Genomic DNA, 18,503 nt, shown 5'->3' with positions numbered 1-18,503 from the left:
GGAGTAATTATAGTCACGGGCAAGTCCGGACAGGACTTGAGCATCTGCTACTCTCTACAGTATCTCTATAAAGGTCACACAGGACGCTCTATTTCCTCACACAAAGATTACCATGTAGAGTACCTGCAGGATACTGATAACACAGCTGATCCATAAATCAATATTATTAGCCAGGTTGATGAGATTTGTGCCTTTTAACATCTTCAGACAAATTACCAACTGGAAAAAGTGGTACATCTCCAAGGCCCAGAACTCCAGGATAATGTAATAATGGACTGTATGTAGAAAATGACATTATGTTTCGAGGCCTGTTGCCATTTAGTTTTTGGGGTTTTTTGTTTTTTGATGTTTTAAATCAGGGCTGGATCAGACTGAGAGGCTGGCAGACATCCACCATAAGGCCTCAGCCTGGTTTATGATCTGCTTTAACATAATTTAGACTATGGAAACATGCTGTACATGTAAATCATCAGGAACGTGTTTACTGAGGTCATCATCATGCAGGCACTTTGAAGTTATGCACATTTTTCTCTATATAGTCTACGGTCTATACGGGTTTTAGCCCTCTGAGGTCATCATCGGGATGACCCCGACATTCGTCCTGACTTATTAACAGATCTTCTTCTTCTTTTGGCAGCTCCCTTGAGGACCACAGCGGACCATCTGCATCACGTTCACCCTTCCTCCAGTATGCTCGTCTGTCACTCCAACCCTCTGTGTCCTCCTTCACTACATCCACAAACCTCCTCTGAGGTCTTTCTCTCTTCCTCCTGCCTGGCTGCTCCATCCTCCACGTCCTTTGTCCAACATAACCTCCTCTGCAATTGTCCAAACCATCTCAGGCTCCCTGACTTTGTCTCCAAATCATTTAACCTGAGCTGTCCCTCACATACCAGATACATTGCAGAAGAATAAACACACTTCAAAAGAGTACAGAATGCCATTTTAAGAACATTTATTGTGCAAAACTTTTTTTAAAATAAGTTTTACTTTGGGCGTTTCAGTTCAGCTAAAATGTTCGCAGCCAGGTAGCTCACAACATGGATCGAGTCTTAATCACATCGTTAAAGCTGCTTTTCTCCACTCTAAGAAACGACACCACAACTACACGGTAATGGCATTTGTGATATCCACCGCTGATTCGTTTTCTCAGTGGCTTTGGAAAGGGCTTGGAAAATATCAGTCTGCTGGTGTGCAGGGCCATTTTTTTCTTTCCATTTGACTGAATGGGTGTTTGTGGAAAGCGCAGTTTTTGGCTTTCCTCAAAAAGCTGCTCCGTTTAAAGGTGATAAAACAAATTACTTGTATATCCTCTCTTCACTATTACTGTCTGAGAAACCGTCCAACTTCGGCAAATCGTCCTACCCGTATTATAATTTGACGGCAACTTGTGACTAATACAAACCCTAACATAACCATAAGAAATATTCACAATGGGTTAAAAAAAATGATGTAAATTTGGGGTTTGTGTTACCTACGGAGCCCCGCAAGGGACATGGGAGAAAAAAACAATTAAGACGGACTCACAAACAAACTCGGGATTTCGCAAAACTTTTAGCCGCATTCTTCGGAGGCCGCCAGCTCGAAGCCGACGGAGGTCGAGGCACGATGTGCCGGGAGAGCGGTGTTCCTCCCGGCTGTAGTAGGTCTCGACCTCCCGTTAGCTTAGACATGGTGGGTGTCAGATCTCCGAAAACGTCGCAGCACTTTTGCAAATATGTGATGTCTTGTAAACCAAGCAGGTATCTGACGTTTACACAACTACATTCACGCCTCAAAATATCTTAAAAGTTTATTTTGTGACCCAGAAAGAGTAATATTACAACTAAGTAGCTGCCGCCATTGTTGGAATTCAACTTTTGCGAGATCTCACAAAAGTTTTGAGAGATCCCGAGTTAGTTTTGCGAGATCCCGAGTTAGTTTTGCGAGATCTTGCAAAAGTTTTGCGAGATCCCGAGTTTGTTTTGCGAGATCCCGATTTAGTTTTGCGAGATCCCGATTTAGTTTTGCGAGATCCCGATTTAGTTTTGCGAGATCCCGAGTTAGTTTTGCGAGATCTTGCAAAAGTTTTGCGAGATCCCAAGTTTGTTTTGCGAGATCCCGAGTTTGTTTTGCGAGATCTTGCAAAAGTTTTGCGAGATCCCAAGTTAGTTTTGTGAGATCCCGAGTTAGTTTTGCAAGATCCCGAGTTAGTTTTGCGAGATCTCGCAAAAGTTTTGCGAGATCTCGCAAAAGTTTTGCGAGATCTCGCAAAAGTTTTGCGAGATCCCGAGTTAGTTTTGCGAGATCTTGCAAAAGTTTTGCGAGATCCCAAGTTTGTTTTGCGAGATCCCGAGTTTGTTTTGCAAGATCTTGCAAAAGTTTTGCGAGATCCCGAGTTAGTTTTGCGAGATCCCGAGTTAGTTTTGCGAGATCTCGCAAAAGTTTTGCGAGATCCCGAGTTAGTTTTGCGAGATCTTGCAAAAGTTTTGCGAGATCCCAAGTTTGTTTTGCGAGATCCCGAGTTTGTTTTGCAAGATCTTGCAAAAGTTTTGCGAGATCCCGAGTTAGTTTTGCGAGATCCCGAGTTAGTTTTGCGAGATCTCGCAAAAGTTTTGCGAGATCCCGAGTTAGTTTTGCGAGATCCCGAGTTAGTTTTGCGAGATCTCGCAAAAGTTTTGCGAGATCCCGAGTTAGTTTTGCGAGATCTTGCAAAAGTTTTGCGAGATCCCAAGTTTGTTTTGCGAGATCCCGAGTTAGTTTTGCGAGATCTTGCAAAAGTTTTGCGAGATCCCAAGTTTGTTTTGCGAGATCCCGAGTTAATTTTGCGAGATCTTGCAAAAGTTTTGCGAGATCCCAAGTTTGTTTTGCGAGATCCCGAGTTAGTTTTGCGAGATCTTGCAAAAGTTTTGCGAGATCCCGAGTTTGTTTTGCAAGATCCCGAGTTTGTTTTGCGAGATCTTGCAAAAGTTTTGCGAGATCCCGAGTTAGTTTTGCAAGATCCCGAGTTAGTTTTGCGAGATCTCGCAAAAGTTTTGCGAGATCCCGAGTTTGTTTTGTGAGATCTTGCAAAAGTTTTGCGAGATCCCGAGTTAGTTTTGCGAGATCCCGAGTTTGTTTTGCGAGATCTCGCAAAAGCTTTGCGAGATCCCGAGTTAGTTTTGCGAGATCTCGCAAAAGTTCATTGTAATTTTTTTTCTCCCATGTCCCTTGCGGGGCTCTATAGTTACCCCAGGGCTCGTCGGGCTATATGATAACCCAACGGGCGGTGAGATAGATTTTGGTCGCCCAGCCGGAGATATCGCTAGCTCCAAGACGTTGGGCTAGCGATTTTGCGAGCCCTGTACCTGCATGCGCAGCATATGTGCATAAACAACGGGTAGGATGGTTTGTGAGGTAGGATAGATTCCCAGAACACCGGCATAATTTGCAGATGATATTTTTCTGCTCAACATCCGACTGCTTAAACCCAAACCAGGCCCATATGACCGACGTCGCACCGGTCTTCTTTATGAGCACCTCCTCCTCCTTCCCACCTGTAAGCTCCATGCTTGCAGCCGCTGCGATGCTTTCGACCAAAACAGGCGCAGTTTGATGACACCATCAACATGCGCTATCGCGGTAGGATGGTATAGTCAAAATCCCTAGCGTTGGCCAAATTTATATCATTTCTACCGTATACCGTTTATCCCACCGGCCCACCCCTACCTCTGATGTACTCATGTCTAATCTCGTCCATTCTGGTTACTCTCAATGAAAATCATGACATCTGCAGCTCAGCCTCTTGTCCTTTTATCAGTGCCATCGTCTCTGAATCATACATCACAGCACGTCTCACTACCACCCTTTAAGCCTTTCCCTCCTGTTGATATCTTTCTGCCACAGATCACCCCACACTCGTCTCCTCCCACTGCACCCCACTTCATAGTGGATATATTAGACAAAGGGTGCTGAATGTGGAGCTGCAGATACATGCACATAGTGAAGAAGCGTTGCAGTGACAGAAGAGGAAGATGAAGAAAAAGGTCAACGAGAAAGGAATCTGAACAACGCCACATTTAAATGTTTCTTTCCAGCTTAGATGAGTCTCATTGACACAAAGCACGCTGTAAATCAAAGTGATCAAAAAGCTTTAAAACCGTCTCATTGCTCCCCGCCTGTCTGTCTTTAAAAAAAATAAAAGACTGAGAGCTTTTGCTCCCACACTTGAGGCAGAATTGTGTCACAGATGATAAAAACCTCAAAAAGACAGTTCGGTGTCCTCTGACGCTGAGAGAAGTGCTCTGCCGCTGTTTTCCTCTGCAGTGAAATTGCTGCAGTGAGAGCACATTTCAAGAGGAAAAAATGGAGCATGAAGAGGGGATTTTCTGATTTCTGGTGCTTTTCACAGCAGGGTTGCTTTGCAGAGAGCAAGTTGACATTTCATAAGGGTGCTTTTACCAACTGCCCGAAATCCTCTCCATCCGTCTGGATTGAACTGGATGGATTGGTGTTAACAGAGACGAGAGCCTGGCAGAAGGAGGAGGTGGTGCAGAATACTGTAAATCCCCAAATAAATAATGTATCCATTTAACCTCCTTGGATAATATATACACTGAATAATTACTGTCATTTAGTTAACTGAGGCTGATGTGCCACATTAGCACTCCAGCCCTGAACCTTTCTAGACCAAACAAATGTGTGAATGTAAATATCCAGGTCAGTCATTACCCTGCCAGCTTCGCCAATATCACATTTAAATCCAGCAAAGCAAAGGATCTGATCTGAATCTGATCTTGAACAAAAATAGAGGAAAATCGACCCAGAGTGAGCTCAGAAAACACCTGAAGGACAGTCAGAAGTACGTTTCACCTAAATCTGATCTGTTTAAAAAGTAAGAGAGGCTGTGGTCAAACAGAGCAACACATTTCACTATCTGGGACCACATCCTCAGCTACGATGAGCAATGAGGGATGAAGGTGAACTAATGTACGAGAGGTGAATGAAAGGAACAGCAGGTATTGGTGAAGAGGGCATATATAGCCTGAGGCTGGAAGGGGCGTGAATGAGGTGTGGTCCCGCTCCTGAAGTTCAGATAATATCTCCATTTAAAAGAATAATGGTAATTTCCCAGAAACTACATTTAAAATACACGGTGACTGCCACTGGTACCCCCTCAGCCTCCTAAACGCCTACATCGTCTCATTCCAGAGCTAGCACATTCACAAGAGTATCAGAAATCTTGACCTTTGACCTTAATGTCAAAGTAACTGCAATTTGAAACCGTTCTTGAGTTAGTGCATTCATAAACTTGGGTCTCCATGCCAACTAGCCACTCATTCGCCCGGCCAAGCCCAGCAGGCGATGACAACATCGCATCAGCCTTTTAGGATTAAGAGGTAACAACATAAACATTGTACTGTACTCTCAACTAGCTGCCTCGAGCTTTGTGAGTAAGTAAGAGTCTGAGTGTGCTGGACGAGCTTCAAAGTTTAGTGTCAAACTCTGAAGCTTCGGGGTTTGCACCAGTAAAGACTTCAGGACTGGTTGCTGTGATGGGAGGAGGCACTAATGTAGCACTGTGTCACACAAAAGGAGCACAGGTGCAGCTCCACCACCATGACGGAGAGCTGTTGTTCTCGTTCACTTCCAGCACAAGTAAAAAAAATACACTAAAAGAAACAGGTGAAATATATTTCCCTGGTTCTATTCTGACTTTTTTACCATTTTGAAGGCTTCTTTACAGATTTAGTAACTTGTTTTTATATGTAAAATATATGATGTTTACAGTAGCCTAACTTAGACTCCTTAAAATACCTTACTATCACTATTAGAAATCGACCCTCAGTATCAGGGAACATGTATATACTGCCCCGTAATAACAGGTTCATTTATGATTTACCTTGTTAATATTCTTTAAATGACACCCTGAGTATTAAAACAATACAGAACACAGGATGTGAAGCTGTCTCTGGATTCAATTCAGATACACCTCAGTGCTTTCTGACTTCAGGTCTCCAAATCTCCGCTTATATAAGTTGACTAGGGCTGCCACAAACATTATTTTGATAGTCGACTAGTCACCGATTATTTTTGCGATTAGTCGACTAATCAGATCATCATCCATTGGACGTAAAACATACAGCTTATTGCACCAGCAGCATCTGCTCTTATATAACTATCATTAGCTTACAGCTTTAAGTGTTTAAGGTATGTGCTAACTAAAAATAAAGACAAGATGATAGTTTATTAAATTTTAATGACATTTGCAGATTGTTTCGGTGAAGTTTAATAAACTCCTTGCTATCTAAAATATAACAGGACACCGGAGTAAATTCTCGAGCATCTCACACTTCTGATAATCAGCTGTCTGCTTGACGTTTATTCAGCTGTGTAAAAACTATAACTTTAATCTCAGCCAAACCGATTTACTCAGGAACAAATAAAATACTAAAAAAAGCCAAACAATAAAATTTTTAAGTTATCTAAGTGACTTATATATCATGTTTAACCTGAGTAGCGAAAGACGGCGGTGGGTTTGAAAACGATTTGCCGGGAGTCCGGTGTTCTCACGGCTCTAGTTAGCCTAGCCCCCGGCTAGCTATCGAGCTAGTGGGTAACAGACGTCTCCGAAAACGTCGGAGCGCTTTTGAAAATATGTGGTGTCTTGATAAACTGAGCAGATATTTGAGGTTTACACAGCTACATTCTCGCCTGAAAATATGTTAAACGTTTATTTTGTGACCCAGAAAGAATAATAAGAGTAATATTAAAACTAACTAGCTGCCGCCATTGTTGGAGACTGAGCTGGGCCGCGCTATGAATTCTGGGACAGAGCTACTTCTTCTTCGGGGTTTAACGGCAGCTGGCATCCTTGTACATGCAGTGCTGCCATCTTCTGTTTCAGTCCGTTATTACACTCTTAAATCCTACTACTTATTCCTGCGTCTTTTGGGATCTTACAAAGCTTCAAACGACGCGTCGACTATTAAATCAGTCGTCGACGATTTTGATAGTCGACTAATCGTGGCAGCCCTAAAGTTGACCAGCACTGACTTCCCACCTGATCATCATCACAAACCGCCTTAAATTGGTAGAAACTTTCCATCTTCAGCAGCTTTAACATGCTGCACCCATTCTGCACAGCGAAGCTCAAGCATCCAAGAAAACCAACGCTCCCACATTTAAGGAAAGAGGAGCCTTTAAGCTTGCATTCGCTAAAGCTTGTATAAATTTCTCGTCATTAATTCAGTTGATTCGACCCGCCTCCGCTTCAAATACTGCAGCAGGAAACCCTGTGTGGAAAAAACCTCCTGTAGGCACTTTCACATTAAAAACTGAAAACATGTAGGAGTATCAAAGGCTTCTTTCCTTTAAGCGACACACACACACACATGCAGCGCCATCCTTCTGCCAGTCTTCTCCCCCGAGGCTTATCACTGTATCTCACAGAGCATTACGGTGTGTTACTGTGCGTTATTGTGAATCTCTCCCAGGACGCTCTCAGCATTGATTCAATTTCTTGCTCGGCCCCCCCGAAGGCCTCTGCTCCTCCCACGGAGACAAAAATTAAAACCCCCGTAAGCTGCGGCAGCTGTGGCGGCATCCATGTTGTTTTGGAAAAGAGCAGCGCCGGTTTGCCATAAAGGGCATCAGCATGGAAACCGCCGGTGCGCTCATTAAAGGGAAATGCCAGTGATGTGGATGTTTTTAACAAGACCTCATTAGGAGCGCTGGGCCGGGAAGAGGCGCTGCTTATAAACAGCTACATGGAAAATAATCAGGCAGGGTTAATATTAGTAATAATTAACATAATGTCTTCAATTTGATTTAACCGTGAGAAGGGCCGTGCACTGTGACAAATAAACACACATATCTGTCTTTGACCAGCCCGCTCATGTCTGTGACAGGCGTCCGATCTGGGAGCTCGTCTTTCAGTTCAGCTCATGTGGTTTTGTTTGTGATCTTTTATTTACTGGCAAATAAATAACCGAGCAATTTAAATCAGCTGTTTCTCCGCCAATGGTCTTAAACTCTACCTTCATGGACTGCAGCTGGCAACGACAGTCCTCGTTTTCCTCTGCACCCTCGATGAGTGAGGTGCACGGGAATCGGCTTTGGTTAAAGTGAGTCCATCCAGCTCTGGGACAAGAGACTGAGAGACACTGAGGAACACTGTAACAGCGACCTGGTCGGCCTTTAGGGCAAAGGTGAACTCCAGGCCTTAAGGTAGGGGTGGGCGATATAAACAATATAAATTTGGCCAACGATAGAGATTTTGACTATACCGCTCTATCGCGATAGCGCATGTTGACGATGTCATCAAGCTGCGCCTGTTTTGGTCGAAAGCATCGCAGCAGCTACAACCATTATCATCTGCAAAATATGCCGACAGTCATGGCAAAGAGATGAAGCACTTTTGAAATATGGGGAAAGCCAAAAACTGCGCTTCCTCCACTTCCGTAACATTGATTCATTAATGACTTTTATCGAGTGGAAAAAAGTTGGCGTTCATCCTTCAGCTTCACTGTGCTAATGTTATGCTAACATAGCTGTGTTGCTAGCAATCACGTAGCACAACATTATATAGCAGGTAGTCCAACTTCAGTAACCGTGCAAACGCCACTGCTGTTTAGTTTTCTCTCTTCATTTATGTCGGAAGTGGTAGCAGAGCTGTACGTTTGAATTTCTTTCAAAAATCTCTCAGTCAGAACATGGTATGTCATGTTTAGGTGGAAGCGAGCTAACTAGCGAGCTAACTTCCTGTTAACTTCTAACTCCGTTAAATTTAATAACTTCTATTTTCATGGATGCCTGGGTGTTAAACTTAATTGTTACACCTGGTAAAGCAGCAACGCTGATGATTTTATTAAAGATTAAAGAATTTAATTTTTTACTCTGTGTTCGTTTGACTTTGGGACCTGAACCTGACGGAGTTTTGGACCCAGATTACTCCGTGAAGCTCCTCACTACGGCAGCCGTAATGCTCTGACAATCCATCAAGCAGTGCAGCTTACCAAAGTTGTACTAAAACATTTTTAACAGATTTCTGCAGCCAAAATCGGTTCGAGGTCAGTAAGCACAACCAGAATTCATACATAAGGCACACTCTCGATTTTTGAGGAAATTAAAGGATTTTAAGTGTGGAAAATAGCTTATACAGAAGAAAAGAATATATCGTGATATATATCGTTACCGCACATGCTTGAAATTATATCGCGATATGAATTTTAGGCCATATCGCCCAGCCCTACCTCAAGGGCCGGTGTCCTGCGGCTTTAGACATCACCCTGGGTCAACACACCTGAATTCAATCCAACTGTTTTTTATACAGCACCAAACATCACAACAACAGTCTCCTCAAGGTGCTTTATATTGTAAGGTAAACCCTACAATAATACATACAGAGAAAGACCCAACAATCATATGACCTCCTATGAACACTCCCTTTTAACAGGAAGAAACCTTTGGCAAAACCTCTGGAGACCTTCAAGAGATGTTGAGGAGGTAATTTAGCCATTTAAATCAATGTTGGATCAAGATCTACCGGCGCTCGAGGCCTGGAGTTCCCCACCCCTGCTTTGGGGAAATGGAAAACCGTAAGGAATGGGGGCAGCTGGATAAAAGTGATGAAACTTTCAAAATAAGAGGATTGTCTACAAGTAAATCTGCCTGTTTTCACGTCCATGTGTGTATAAAACCAGCACCCGGAATATGGATGTGCAAGGGTACGTGCATGTGCGCACACAACACGAGTTCAGGAAATGAATATACATGTGTTGTGCAGCTTCGCTAATCTACGAGTCATCAAAAGAGAGAAAACAGACGGAGTGCATTTCAGTCTGTTGCTGTGACTTTAAACGAGCTTAATGAAACTGTACATTTGCTCTAGTTGATCTCCTCTCCTTCACTTTCCCCCTGGCTGTGTGTTTGTGACTGAAAAGCAGTGAGTAGTTTTACAAATATAAAGACAGATGGACAATTTCGTAGTCTTATAGGCCTCAAGAAAAACTGTGGAAAAGAACGAGGAATATATTATGACCCAATACGCCTCTGTTCACCTCTTACAGCAGGCTGCAGCGTTCATGGCAGGTGAGGCTGTCCTGCTGCTCTCCTATACTTCCATGCTGCTACGCTTGTGGAGACCAACACTCACTTTTGAGGACAAAATGGCAAAACAAATACTATGTGTGAGAAACTGTGTCTGCGATGCTGAGCATTAGCAGCAGTGCTCCAAGGAGAAGTGTGGAGGTGTCACATGGTCACCACGTGAAGCAGTTATCATGTGTTTGTGTTCAAGAGCGCTGACAGTGATGGAAATGCGGATGCTGTGTTTCCTGTCAGTTTTCCTTCTTAGTATCGCTGTGTTGTGTTTGTGCAACAAAAGCTATATAAGTGTCGACTCGTCTTGTCCTTTTTCCGTTTTACCTGCCCTGTGTGAAATGTAGTTACTTTTCCTTTTATTTATTTTTAATGCCATTGCTTTTTTTTATATTTTAGGATGAAGTGAGGTGAGGATGTGCAGCAAAGCTACAGCTATAGTAAAGGATCAGCAGTTTGAAGCATTTCACTCCACAGACACCAACAGCTTCTCTTTGCTGATGTCATGGTCCTGGGCCAGTATTCTTAGTTTTCGTGTGTTTTGTATTTTGTTCTTTATTTATGCCTTGGTTCCTAGGTTGTTTAGTTAAGATGTTCCTTATTTGGTCGTCCCTCTGTGTATCTGTGAACCCTTGTTTCCCCTCCTTGTGTTTTATTCCATGTTTCCCCAGTCCTTATGTCCGTGCTCTCTCTCCCCCTGTCTGAACCTCTGTGTACTTCCTGTTTTACTTTGACAGTCTCCCGTCAGTGTTGCATTTACTGCTGCCGTGTCTTGTTATGATTATCAGCGTCACCTGTGTTCCCCGTGTGCTCCCACTTCCCTCGTTAACCCTCTGTGTATTTATGTCTGCGTCTCCCTCGTGACTGTGTGCCCCTCCGTGTGTTTCCTCGTGAGTCAGTTTCTTAGTACTTCCCAGTTTAGTTTCATATTATTTTGTATCGCCTTTATCCTCTGTCAGCAATAAAGCTGTATTTTGAGTTCAGTCCTGTTTTCCCGTGAGTTTGCGTTTGGGTCCTCTCCTGCCTGCACACAGCCTGATCACGACAGGTGATGTGAGTGATGATGATGCCATCCCTGTCGGCTTCTCTCGCACCCTCACTCAGTTTGGTTTAACACTTGTTGATAGACTTTAATAAACAGTTACTGTAAATGAGCCGTTTTCTCTCTCGCCCCTCCCTGAGCCTGGTTCTGGTTTTTCCTTCCCACTGTCGCCAAGCGCTCGCTTAACCCTTTAAAACCGGTCGGAGCAGGCACGCTCTGTTTTGCGTAACTATTTTTAAATCCCTGTAGCTCTGCAACCGCGTAAGCTAGCGCAATAATTTTTTTTGCATATGAAACCGGAGGAGTTGTACTTACATCTTATGCCATCAGCTTGTCCTCGGTCACAGTTTCCTTCCACATATAGCTTTGCAAAAACTGCATAAAAAGCACTTGCAGCAACACAAACATAATATTCCAGAAACACGCTTTGCCGATCCGATCAGCTGTTTGTAACACTTCCTACATTGGATTAGACGTCAGCGTGAACTATCGCATGTCCGCCATGACCTGCCCGAAACCAGAAGTGACGTCATTTTTGCGGAAATGTAGTTTTTTACCATCAGGGCCTCATGAGCCTATACTGGTGTTTTTAAAAGTTATGTTTGACTTTCTGACTTTCTGTGTGGTTTCTGGGATGCTTAGGACTCATATTGCACTGCTGGAAATAGTTTATTTTGATGCATATGCTGCTTTTTTGCAAATTTGCACTATAATATTTATTTTCGTTTTTCCTGCAGTGTATAAAAATTGGTGTATTTCAAAAATAAAACTATGAAGACACTCAAAATAAATTTCCTGTGGTGGGAAACTATTTTGTGCAACTTTTTTGTATTTACAGTTTTGAGGGATAAGCCTCTTAAATTTCTCTAACTAGAAATATATGTTAAAAAAACAAAACAATTTTCAATTTTTTTGTAGTTTATTGCACTTTTTTGCACTTTATGTAATTACTATGCACTTAATGCAGACATATTATTAAAATCTGGGCTATAATGGTTGTATTGATGTATAGCAACTTGAAATGCTCCCAAAAATGGCTCCACAGCATGTAAACATATAATATAAGCTCTGGCGGACTTGGTTCTATGGTAGGTCTTAAAGGGTTAAAAAGGGTCGTCAGATTGTTACAATGTTCTTTATCCTACAAAACAAAGCGCCTTGAGGCAGCAGGCGTTATGTAATGAAAGTGAACTGAATTGTGCTGTTGTCTTTTTACTAAGCTTCTTGGCAACGACACAAATATAACACAGCAACACTACAAGAAGCAGACAAGAAGATAAAGGCTAATGCTTAAAAACTGTGTCTTAACTGTTAAGATGCCGTTCCTTCTTTCTACAGCGGAGTCAGGCATTGTTGTAATCCGTGGATGACTCTGCAAAGACAGTTTATAATGACCCAAGATCGAAAAACAGACCAAACAAAGACACGCACGCTGCCGAGAACGAGACAAAAATGTACATCTGTGACGTGCTGGGGGAAGAAGTGCGGTGAGGATGAGTGTGGGAACGTGTGAGCTTGTCACATCAGCAGGATAATCAGTAAGCGCTGATGTTTAACCCAACGAGACGAGGGAGCGGGCAGACTGCCAGATCTGCCGCGAAGCGAAACACAAACACCCACCCCGTATCAATATTTCAGAGCTATCAATTACATTCCTGCTCAGCAGCTGGCCTTCTCATTTTACATTCACGGTGGAGACTTAAGGATACCAGAGGAAGACGTCACGACCGCACAGGCAGATTTACAAGGTGTCGAGGCCTCGGTTTAACCTGCTTTTAGTATCTGATGACAGCTGTATGAAAACATGCGAGAGGAGCAGGCGGCTGAGAGCGGCCGAGCTAAACCCCCTGCAGCCGGCGGCGGTCTGTGCAGAGAGCACCCCTCAGCCAAATGAAGGGATTTATTCTGCAGCTCAGACGTGTGGAAGAGGACGGCGAACGATTAACTCAGATCTGCAGATCTCTGCAGACGTGATGAACATACTCCAGTCAACACAGGCCTGTCAAAGGATATTACATCTGAAATATGACGTGTTTAGGTCGGCCTCAGTTCATCGGCATCTGATGTTTGCACAGAAACTTTGTAGAAAAACAAAACTAGAGCTTTGTGTATTTGTTCAGTGGACAAACGTTCAGCATCTATTCCAGCGATACAAATACGTCTGGGCACGGCGGCTTTAGTTTAATTAAACCTCTGCTCACTCGAAGAACCTGATTTCAACATCATCGAAGAGATGAAGGGTGCTGCTGCAAGCTTTGCTGCAAGCTTTGCTGCAAGCTTTGCTGCAAGCTTTGCTGCAAGCTTTGCTGCAAGCTTTGCTGCAAGCTTTGCTGCAAGCTTTGCTGCAAGCTTTGCTGCAAGCTTTGCTGCAAGCTTTGCTGCAAGCTTTGCTGCAAGCTTTGCTGCAAGCTTTGCTGCAAGCTTTGCACAGCACAAGATTCAGTAATTAGCAGAATTAAACAAGGAGATTCCCAGCCAAGCTCCCAGAGCAATCAGTGTTTTATAATCATCGGTGTTGGCTCATTAAAAATTTCATCTGTTTCCAAAACTTATTTTAACTTCTACCTTTGTCTAAAAGAGACACAGATTCAAAAGATCATCAACAGAAGTTTTGCAGGAGAATTACAAAGTCTGAGTTTGTCGTGCACCCAAAGTACCAGTCAGGAGAACAATGAGCGAGTACAGCAGGAGCGTCTCCAGGATTTTGTAAATGGAGCGGCACAGGAGGACCGACAAGCAGTCAGGGAATCTCCTGCAGACCTCCATGAGCATTGTTATAGCCCCATAACGCCAAGATTGTATCACTAAAGCACAAGATTCAGCTCAAAACAGAGCTCACAAAATGCATCCTGTACGACGCCTCACATCGGGAAACTCCGTCATACACAATCTGTTTAATATAGAGATGGCACGATACCACTTTTTTATGTCCGATACCGATATGAGTCCGATATAGTGCTTTTTAATCAATAAAACTGTTTTTTAATATCTTGCTGCATTTTGTATAAGTTCATACTCAAGTTTAAATAAACAACACTAAAGCTATTCTGTTATACCTGTATGTAAAAAAACACACTGCACCCAAAATATTTCATAGTTCAGCAAAACTGATCAATCTAATAAACTTAAACCTACTCCATCCTCCCTATTCTGGTATTTTAAAGAGTACTTTTAATATTAAGCAACCTAACTAATAGGGCTGCAAACTCCCAGCAAAAGAAAATAGGGAACCCCCCCCCCCCCCCCCCCACACCACCACCACCCTCCACCTCATGATGCTTAATCAACGTAATCAACTTTAATTTGATGCAGTGTGAAAATAAAATGCACAGAAATAAATTATTTTTCAAGAATAATTAAATAGATTCAACATCTTTCTTCAACAGAATTGCAGACTGCACAGATGGTATCTTCCCAAAGAAAAAGTACTATAGCTTACTAGGGTATATTAGACTTAACAGTTACTATATACAGTAATGGACTTCTATACTTTTTACACAAGATTAAAACTTTGGGTGTAAGAGTCAGATAATTATTTATTAAAAGCTCGACATTTTAAATGAGAATAAGAAAGAAAAGTATGTCTTTGTGCCCCCTTTTCCCTGTTCATGCCCTATCGGCCCCCCTGGCTAAACTTTGCTAGATCCGCCCCTGCACAGTTACGTCAGCTACGTAGAAAAAGATCCTGGTGTAGAAATAATATTAAATAAATTCTAACAACAGCTTATCAAGCTTAAACGTGCTGCTGTTGTTCAGCCGCTGGTTTCCTCTTTCTGGTGAGAAGTGGGCCAAAAACTAAGAAGAGAGACGGACTCGCGACAGAAAAGCCGATCAGCTGATCATTGATCAGTTTCAGGAAGTAGCAGCAGGAGAGAGAGAGCGAGGCAGTCGCTCTATATATCGGTTGTTAAGCTTCAGAGATGAACTTACACACTTGCTTTACTTCTCTCTGGGAAAACTTCCTCAGAGATGTAATGCTGGTTTGGTAGCGACGCTACAAATACACACAGCCGCTCTATCACGTGACCACACTGCTCCGACGTGCTACGGTTCTGAGCCGAGTTACGTCGTGTCGCAAGTTTTGTGAGGAGCTTTTTTGATATTTAATGGATCAGATTACATTTTTTATTTCGCTCCGATATCCGATCCAGTAATTTACGTCAGTATCGGACCGATACCGATACGTAATATCGGATCATCCATCTCTAAGTTTAATACAGCTTAAATGATCCATCACAGGTGATTAACGATGGCGGCGCCTTGTGTTTCAGTCTGGTGAAGAACAGGCGTGCTCAAACATCAAAGTAGATGTAATAAATTAAGGAAAGGGAATCGTTGTTCTTTTGGGGTTTTTTTTTTGGGGGGGGGGGCTGCATCTCCCACACATAGTGGTGAGGATGTGTAGCAAAGACGAAATTAAAGTTAACAGTTGCTCCCCATTCATTTAATAACATGACTGCCAGACTCAGAGGGCCTGTTTCACATAAGTGAATATTGGGCGCTGCACAGATCACAAGTGGTGCCAGCGTCATGTTCCACAAATTAGAAACTGATCGTGAGATGATTCAGTCAGAGAGTCTGAGGGTTTTTATTCTAGTTCTCATATTGACTCTGCTGCCAAGCGGGAAACCTCACCGAAGTATCTGCCGCTACAGCCTGAACAGCAGCTTCTTTTGTGACTAATTTTGTTTATTAGCAGCAATTATCAAAACATCTATATCTCACATTTCTATTATACAGTCTTATTTTGCATGGCAGTGCTGCGATCTTGAACTTTAATGGTCAGGACTGATCATTATGACAGATCCAGGGTCAGTTTTGTTAGAAGCTGGTGATTTAGAGCAGCGGTCTCCAACCTTTTTTGCGCCACGGACCGGTTTATGCCTGACGATATTTTCACGGACCGGCCTTTAAGGTGTCGCGGATAAATACAACAAAATAAAACTAGTACCGGTACTGAAAAAAAGAAGATTTATTCATAACACACGTGAAAAGACCCAGAAAAACCGAGTAAACGATAAAAAGGATAACAAAATAACGCTGAAAACTGATAAAAACCCTGAAAACAATAAATTTTACACCTGAGCCTCAACTCTCCCGGCCCGGTACCAAACGACTCACGGACCGGTACCGGTCCGAGGCCCGGGGGTTGGGGACCGCTGTTATAGAGGGAGAGAAAATGACTCTATCATATACACATTGTTCTAATGGTGGATTCATATTAGACATAATTTGTATTAAACGGTTTCAAATAATGAGGTTGGTGCGTGTGGACGCGCCTGACGAGTCACTATTGTGGTGGATCGGTCCCTGGCATCCTTGGAGTGGAGTTGTGGCCATTAGCCCCTGGCAGAATCTCTCAGGGCAAAATGTTCTCAAGGGAGGGAACAGAGAGAGTATTTCAAGAAACTCCAGTGATCTGTAACACCCAGCACTGCACATCCTCGCCTGGAAGCCTCCTCCTGCAGCCAGACCCACTAGGGGAACTTGCAGGCAAGTGTCTGGTGCCCATCCCCGGATTCAGGAGGCTCGGCCGGGCACAGCCTGAACAAAAAACATGCATCTGCGCCCCGCGGACCCAACACCACGACGAGGACAGCCGCTGGGGTTGGATACAAGGCGGGGGAGTCTGTGCATTTGGATTACCCACCTTGGCCTACGACTACTGCACTAAGTGTAAGATAACGAATGCATGAAGTATAAGTAATGCTGTGAGCAAAGATCATAGATTTCAAACTGCTCTAAACAGCCCGCTGAACAGATCAGGTTCACTGCAGACACGGACACAGGCAGCCATGGCTGGGTCACATTCCTTTGAAGTCTGCTCGAAGTGTAATGAAAATGTAAATTTCCTGCAGACGAGTCTGCGCAGTCACAAAAATTAAGTGGGCGGACGTCCCCTTTGTGTAACACGGCGTGATAGAGCCGCGTGCTCATTTTCACTGCTGTTCAAGCGGAGCCACAGAGGGGCTGATTAAATTCAAGCAGAACAAAATATATATGAACCCACGAGGTAACGTTAACTCCTGGGAAAGACGATAAAGGCTGTCAGCCTTCATGCCGACTCTCTCACTGACATCAAAGAGCAGCTCAGACCGTCCCGACGCAGGAACGCATCGTCAAAACGCCGCTCTCAGCCACTTTTAGTCCACTCCATCCTAAACCACGCGGGCCTGCGCTCCCGTGACGTGTGACCTATATGTGACTCATTACCATGGCAATATGTGGTGTCACTGAGCAGAGACAACTGTCACACTTCTTGGGAGCTGTGACAATCCGAGTGAAAGTGCGAGAGGTCGGCTGGTTGGCGCACGAATGTGGTTACAACTCAATCTGCTGCTACAAATAAACAAATAAACATCAATCTTAATTAATTAGATATTTTCTATATTATTCAAATAATGATGTTGTATTTAAATAGAGACCCAAACCATAATAAGACATTTTCCCCTCTCAAACATCCCTCTGTCCTCTTTCCTGTTAAAGGGGAGTTTTTCCTCCCCAGTGTCACCAAGTGTTTGTCCACAGGGGGGTGTAGCTGCAGACGCACAACTGAAATACCAGTTTGGTGGTTTCATCACATCAATCACACGCAGGTTTAACTCATTTCCTCATAAGGTCGACACCTGATGGAAAAAAGGGGGAAATCTTAAGAAGTTTGTTTCATTTGTACAACACTAAATGCTCTAAATGATGGCGCTCACATTTGGTTATCAATCGAGAAGGACTCGCCCGGCAGATGGGTGTCTTAAACACGAGAGCGGAGCTGGCTGAAATACAGAGGCCTCAACAAGTAGACCGAAGCATCTGCTGCGACGGCGTGGAGGGAAACGGCGTTCGTGAAGCATTATCCCTGAACCGTTCTCTCTGTTGCATTTATAACAGCTTTTTAAGCTCACAGGTCAACTTGTTGAGTGGAATTTATTTTTTTAGACCCACTTATTTTATTTTTATTTCTGTGTATTTTGGATATATGAGGTGAAATAAAAGCCTCTTTTAAACAGTATGCCCGTGTGTATTCAGAGGGGGGGTTTCTCTCTAATCCAATATTGTGATGGCCCCTCCCACTCTGTTTGGTCCTCATGTGTATGTTTTCTTCAGCTCACTTCACTCATTACTACATCTGAGGGCCGGGCGTGCTCGCTCTCTCCTCGCTCCATCTGGCAGGAGTTTTGTTTGACCTTCTTGGAGACGTTTCCTCCTACCAGCATCCACACACACACACACACACACACACACTGCTGATGAGACATTTCTCCTCTGCAGGGTTAAGTAAATAAATTTAGGTTATTTCAGTTTCTTTTTACTGACTTTCTGTAGATTATGAGACAATATTAAAAATCATAAAAACTGTTGTTTCGATCACACAATGCACATTTGGAATAATCCATCACATGATTTA

General features: G+C 43.3%; 1 protein-coding gene and 1 long non-coding RNA gene across 4 annotated transcripts in view; both read right to left on the bottom strand.

Moving 5' to 3' along the window:
• The window catches only part of LOC146496999 (uncharacterized), a 434,085-nt gene that overhangs the window by 220,843 nt on the left and 194,739 nt on the right, over positions 1-18,503 (bottom strand). The gene's annotated exons all lie outside the window — the stretch shown is intronic.
• Positions 1-18,503, bottom strand: part of adcy8 (adenylate cyclase 8 (brain)) — a 162,880-nt gene that overhangs the window by 104,207 nt on the left and 40,170 nt on the right. For 2 of the 3 annotated variants that reach the window (XM_085140603.1, XM_085140605.1), the window contains exon 2: positions 12,411-12,473. The exons of the other annotated variant lie outside the window; for it this stretch is intronic. In XM_085140603.1, coding sequence (XP_084996729.1) covers positions 12,411-12,473 — 63 coding nt within the window. The remainder of the gene's footprint in view (positions 1-12,410; positions 12,474-18,503) is intronic. 3 annotated transcript variants of the gene reach the window in all.

The sequence above is a fragment of the Neolamprologus multifasciatus genome, chromosome 18, assembly GCF_963576455.1.
Source record: "Neolamprologus multifasciatus chromosome 18, fNeoMul1.2, whole genome shotgun sequence".
Taxonomy (NCBI): Eukaryota; Metazoa; Chordata; class Actinopteri; order Cichliformes; family Cichlidae; genus Neolamprologus; species Neolamprologus multifasciatus.
This window is presented reverse-complemented; position numbering and strand designations above follow the sequence as displayed.